At 41.3% G+C, this 6,332-nt stretch overlaps 1 protein-coding gene across 1 annotated transcript; it reads left to right on the top strand.

Moving 5' to 3' along the window:
- The first annotated feature begins 1,685 nt into the window (after positions 1-1,685).
- Positions 1,686-2,562, top strand: LOC130298330 (uncharacterized). The gene is made up of 2 exons (XM_056551261.1): positions 1,686-1,807; positions 1,894-2,562. Exons 1-2 carry the CDS (start codon positions 1,761-1,763, stop codon positions 2,492-2,494), a joined length of 648 nt encoding a protein of 215 aa, XP_056407236.1. The 5' UTR covers positions 1,686-1,760; the 3' UTR covers positions 2,495-2,562.
- Positions 2,563-6,332: the final 3,770 nt, after the last annotated feature.

The raw sequence follows: 6,332 nt of genomic DNA, 5'->3' as shown, positions 1-6,332 counted from the left end.
ATTTGCGCATATGCGCACAAATTTTCACATATGCGCAAAAAAAGCGAATATTCGTAATTATGAATATATAGTGCTATATTTGCAATATTTGCAAATTCGCGAATATGATATATTCGCGATTAAAATTTGAATTGCGAATATTCGTGAGCAACACTAGTCGCTGCAAATACAGTGAAGGAGTTTAAACATGCATGGGATAGGCATAAGGCTATCCATCATATAAGATAGGGCCAGGGACTATTGATAGGATTCAGATTATTGGGCAGACTAGATGGGCCAATTGGTTCTTATCTGCCGACACATTCTATGTTTCTATACTGTATGGATATCAGAAAAATGGTTCCAAGCTCTTATTTCTTTATTAAATTCACTACTTTGGGGCAGGAAAGCACGAGAATGAAATATGTTTCTTTAACGTTAGCTGAGCACGATGGGGGTTGGGCACTTTTTTTTTTTTTTTAGGTACTTTTTAGCACTAAAATTGCAGACTATTATGAGAAGGAGGGAAAATGTAGTCCTATTTTTTCTCTCTAAGGGTATGTTCACACTACGGAATTCCCGCGGAAATCCACGGGCGGAATTCCGCAAGCCGAATTCCACGGGCGGAACTCCGAGAGCCGAATTCCGCGGTGTGAACTTAACATTAATGTGAATGGGTTTCCGCGAGAGCCGTTCACACTGCGGAATTTCAGCGCCAATGAAATTGTTCCGCCCAAAGAAAGAACATGTTCATTCTTTGCACGGAAGTCCGCGAGCACTGCATAGCTGTCAATGGTGACGGCTCAGTGCCGCCCGGTCCTACCGCCACCGCCGGCTGCCAGTCTGAATCTTCGCTCACTGAATTCAGCGAGCGGAGATTCCATTCACACACTGTAGTGTGAACATACCCTAATGGGTCGTTATAAGGATATTTTTGAGATTTTGGAAGCTGGGATACTCACTACACCCATGCATATCTAGATAATTAAGTATGGGAGGAACTTAAAAAATGTTTAAAATCACATGGAGATTTGACTTTACTTCATTATGGTCGAATAAAGCACTTAAAGAATTCCTTAAAATTAAAGATTCACTCTTTTGGATGAAAAGGGGCTTATTTATGTAAATCAATTATACGCTTTAGGTCAAATAAAGTCGTTTGAAGAGATAGCCCATAAGTGTGTGGGGGGAAGACAATCAGAAACATTGTTTTTAACAAATAAGTAACACAGATCATAAACCAATAAAAGGAGAGATTGGAGATTTCAGGGATTCTATATATAAGAAAAGTTTAATTAGACTATTTCCTTATGCGAAGTTGCTGTCTCGGCATGCTGGGAGTTGTGGTTCTGCAGCGGTTGGGGGTTCACAGCTTGAAGACCACTGCTATAGAGGGTGCAAATGTATCTGAGCCCTGGAACTCAAATAATGTGAAATATGAGATGATCAAAATGGAGCCCCTGCACTAATTACTTGGGTTCTGAGGTCTGTAAGGTCCATAGTAAAAACATCAGGTTCTGTCTATAGCAGATACTAAATCATGGCAGCTCAAAGAAACAAGCAGTCATTCTGACATGTCACATGTGATGTCATAGACAGCTGGAGGCCTGACATCCCACTGACAGCCGCCCGAGCCTTCAGTCAGTTCCAGTGCGATTAGTGAGAATAGTGAGATTAGCGTCTTCTTCTTCTACTTGTCTGAAATGGAGCTAAAAGGACTGGGGTTCGTCCCCCTCCTGTTGGCGTTTTGGTGTGCGGCCTGGCTTGCCACCAGCTACATCATGACGGTCGTCCTCGGCCATGCAGCCTCGCCACTGATGAGCATCAGGTAAGATAAACAAGCACATGATTCTTATTTCATGGGTTGGGAGTGAGGAAATATCCATAATAACATTGGTTTCTTTTCCTTCACAGTGACGTGGGAAATGTCTTTCCCGAAAGCATATTATTCAGAATTGGATTCATAGGGATGTCCATTGGCACTTTGGTACTAACCTTTCTTATTTATAAGTATATGGTTATGCATACTGAAGAGTTCAGGGGTCATCAGGTCCTGATCCAGAGGATCCTGCTGGCCATTGTGTGGGCCTCCTGTTTTTCCACAGCTGTTATGCATGTATTGTCCCCCGAAGAATATCCCAGGATACACTTTGTCAGCACGATAATTTCCATTACATGTGAAGCCTTATACTACCTTGGGCAGTCCATCCAGATGTATAAATTACCAGGAGCAAAAAAAGTCATCCACCATAGTAGATGCACCTGCTGTGGCCTGACTTTTGTCTGTGTAGTTTTCTATTTTGGATATGAAACATTAAAGGAATTATTCCATAATGATGAAGACTGGGACGAGATCCGTGAAATCCCCATCATAATCATCGAGTGGGTGATGCTTCTACTGATCCTGATAAACATCGTGACCTATTATTCCACCATGCAGAGGTTATTGTTGACCGTCTCCAGAAACAGCTGCACACTCTCTCTTAGAGTAAAAATTGATGACTTCGGGGTGTAGACCACCACGGGGGCCATCAAGTGGACTTCTGGGAGAGATACTGCACAGGACACGGAAAACATCTAAAGAAGAATAACTGGGGGACTACATATGGTGCCAGTAATCATGACACAATAATATGAGCTGGTGATATTACCTATACAAAAAAAAATAAAAAAAATAATAAAAAAATATTGGTGTGTGAAGTGTAATACCTAGTTAGAAAAACAGAATCAAATTCATCATTATAACCCCCCTCTGCATTACCCTGTTTATTATTTTTCAAGCAAGCACTTTGTTCTAATTCGTCCACTCTCTGGCGTGCTCCTTGTATAAGGGGTTTGGGATACCCTTTTTGTTTAAAACGATCCTCCAGGTTCTCTAGTTGTTGTAGGTATTTTTGTGTGGAAGAACAATTCCTTCGGATTCTTTTCATTTGACCTAATGGAATGTTCTTCTTCCATTATTTAAGATGGCAACTGTTAAAGTCGAGGTATCTGTTTGCATCCACCTCCTTAAAATAGTTGGCAGTATGCGAACAGCCATCCTGAATATAGATATTTAAATCCAGGAACTCACATTTTTTGGGGGGACTGATGCAGCGCTGCCTTTGGATATCTCTGGCTCTGCCATAGCGCTTTTTTTGAGGGGGCGTGTCGGCTGCCCCTTCGTCTGGTGGTCAACACTAGTGTTGCTCGCAAATATTCGCAATGCGCGAATTCGCGAATATTCGCCAATATAGCACTATATATTCGAAATTACGAATATTGTTTTTTTTTTTTTCACAATACACATCACAGTGATCATCCCTCTCTGCTTCCAGCTTGTGTGGTGTAAAGAAGGCTCTAATACTACTGTGTGAGACTGGCGTATGAATTTTCGCATATGGAAAAATTTGCTTATGCACATTTTCATTTATGCAAATTTTCGCATATGCAAAAATATTACGCGAATATTACGAATATGCGAATTTAGCGAATATATGACGAATATTTGTCCATATATACGCGAAATATCGCAAATTCGAATATGGCCTATGCTGCTCAACACGCGCTATCTGGCCAGCGAGCCAGGGCCCCGTACAGGAGATCACGGGGCCCCCCAGCAGTCGGACACCCCACAATCTGAAATGTATCCCCTATCCTTGGGATAGGGGATGTTTTTCAACACTGCACTACTCCTTTAATGGCCTCCAAAATGAAGTTCCTCTGATGTATGGGCATCAAGGGATCTTCCACTAAAAAAGATCACACAGCTTCCACTCCTCTGTCATGTGGGATGTTACTATATAATGAAGCAATATCTAGCGTTGCCCACATATAGTCCTCTTCCCGTATGATATCTTTCAATAGGGTTAATAAACGCCCATTTATCTCTGAGGTATGCTGGTAAAGACACCGCACATTTCTGTAACTGATGGTCTATATATTCAGATAAACATCTGGCAACTATCGGACGACCAGGTGTTTTTTTTTTCGGTCTTTATGTACATTAGGTAGAAAATAAAAATAAGGTACATTTGGTTTGGGGTTAAATATATATCATGTTTTTCCCTCTTAAAGGGGTACTACGCACCAAGACATCTTATCCCCTCTCCAAAGGACCCCCGTGATCTCGGTTGCGGCACCCTGTTGTCATCACTGCACAGAGAATACAGGGGCCAGCACATCAGCATAGCCATTGACTGTCCTGGCATGCTGGGAGTTTTGCTACAGCTGGAACTCTTTTTATTAGAAAAATATAAAACTTTTACAAAACACAAATACAATGCTTAATCAGCTGAAACATAAGGATGAAAAAGTAACAAATATAAACTCTTTGTTACAGAATAAAAGGACCTACCTAACCAACCAGCCCAGCTTAACTCAACTACCAAATAATGCCTGATACTACTAATTCTTACCTATTATCCTTCCAAACACACACACATACACACACACATTAATTACCAACAAAACATAAATATAGCTTTCCTTAATTAAGTTTTAACTGAAAACATCCGAATAGGAAACTTATCCCCACATACCATACACAAAATGCATTAAAAAAAAATAAATAGGGCTAACTGCCATAAAAATAATAAGGAAATAAATAAAATAATTCCATCTTGGAAATACCATTAATTTTACACACAGACAACAACCAATACTCACAATACATATTAGATCATAACAACGAAAAAAATAAAAAAATAAAATAAAGTAAAAAAAAATAAAAAAATTTATAATAAAAAGAGGGCTTATTGCCATAACTAAAAATAATTCCAACTTGGAAATTTCATTTATTTATTTATTTTTTCCCCTTTCTCCTTTCCCTTCTCTTTAAACTATAGTAACACACACATGCATGGATACATTACCATAAGGGGGAAAAAATAAACACAATAATATCAACTAAAAGCTGGTCCGACTTCCTTTACCCAACAATGAGGTATAACACTATACAAAAATACATAAAACTATTTATACTTATGAAATACATGTAAACAAGAATAAAACCTAAAGAAAAATAACCTACACTATGAACTCTCCCATCACCCACACCACTCCCACTGGACATGGTCAGAGTTCGTGTATCAGTGTTTTTTTTATTTATTATTATTTTTTTTTTACTGAAACAGTCATTGTCCATAAACTGACCCAAGTCAGACCCAAAGCATCACCCCCTCCCCCCAACAACCCCCACCCAACTTAAAATTAATCCCCCCCCCACTATTATTAACTAACTCAACAATGTACTAATTCACTACAACCACAGAAATAATATGAAAAACAAAGTAATACAGTACTTCAAACCCCCACCAGGCCCAAGATTGGTTGCCTGCAAGCCCTTTACATTCAAATTACAGAAAACAAAACAAAAAGCTAGAGTGACATGCATAGCCCACCACCAGGAAGAAGGATGGCAATCCTGATAAAACTAAGTTTCAAAATGCTTACCCTATGAACCTTACTTCTAACCCTATCGCTATCCCTTCATAAAACTGACCCTATACTCACCCTAACATCTATATACTGTCCCTAACCAAAATTAAGGTACATCAAAAGAAAACCCTCTCCACAGGAGAGAAGCCCTACTGGTACCAAGACTGCCATACTCCAAAGACCTGATCTTCCCGAGGTCACCAGTGATGTTCCTACATACCTCCACCTCGGAGAGGACTTTCTGTTGGGTCGATACTAAGCACCGTGCATTCCACGTGTAGTACCTAACCACTAAGCTAACTAAGAATAAAGTGCCCCGATCACGGCCACCCAGGTTCCTGAATGCCCCATAAGCCCACTCCGGATAGGAAAGGCCGGCAAGTTGACTCCAGCCGATGGAAGCACCCACCCTGTTGTAAACCCCTATATTAAAGGGACAATGAAGCAGGAAGTGGTCCATGCTTTCCAGCGTGTCCCCGTACTCTTCTCGGGGACATCCCCGGTCATCAGAGTTCCTGTACTTCAGGTTGTCCCTCACATATAGCTTCCCCTGAAAGCAGCGCCAGGCCAAGTCCCAAAACTTCTGGGGGATCCTTTTCATATTTAAAAGATGCAATCCCACCGTCAGATCCCGACCTGGGCAGTCCCTGAGCGCCAGAGGCTTCTGGAAGTGGGTCAACAGAACCCGTTTGTCAAGGAACTGCCTTGACTGGGTCCTGATCTCCCACACTCCCAGACCCCACCGACGTATCGCCTTCAGAGTCGGGGTAGCGTAAGCCGGAAGATATCCATGTGGTGTACGGAGGTCCTTCACTTGCCCTCCTGTCTCCCATTCCTGGAAGAAAGGCCGAAACCATTCCCTGCAGGAGAGTACCCACGGAGGAGCCCTCTCTGACCAGAGGTTTGCAATGTTGGCTTTCAAGAAGGTGTTCGTT

Source organism: Hyla sarda (genome assembly GCF_029499605.1).
Source record: "Hyla sarda isolate aHylSar1 chromosome 2 unlocalized genomic scaffold, aHylSar1.hap1 SUPER_2_unloc_10, whole genome shotgun sequence".
Lineage (NCBI taxonomy): Eukaryota > Metazoa > Chordata > Amphibia > Anura > Hylidae > Hyla > Hyla sarda.
This window is presented reverse-complemented; position numbering and strand designations above follow the sequence as displayed.

Excerpts from the sequence above, each read along its gene's own strand:
- LOC130298330 (XM_056551261.1), top strand. The coding sequence starts at position 1,761 with ATGACGGTCGTCCTCGGCCATGCAGCCTCGCCACTGATGAGCATCAG. Across the intron at positions 1,808-1,893 it reads TCGCCACTGATGAGCATCAG|TGACGTGGGAAATGTCTTTC; the intron begins GTAAGATAAACA and ends TTTCCTTCACAG.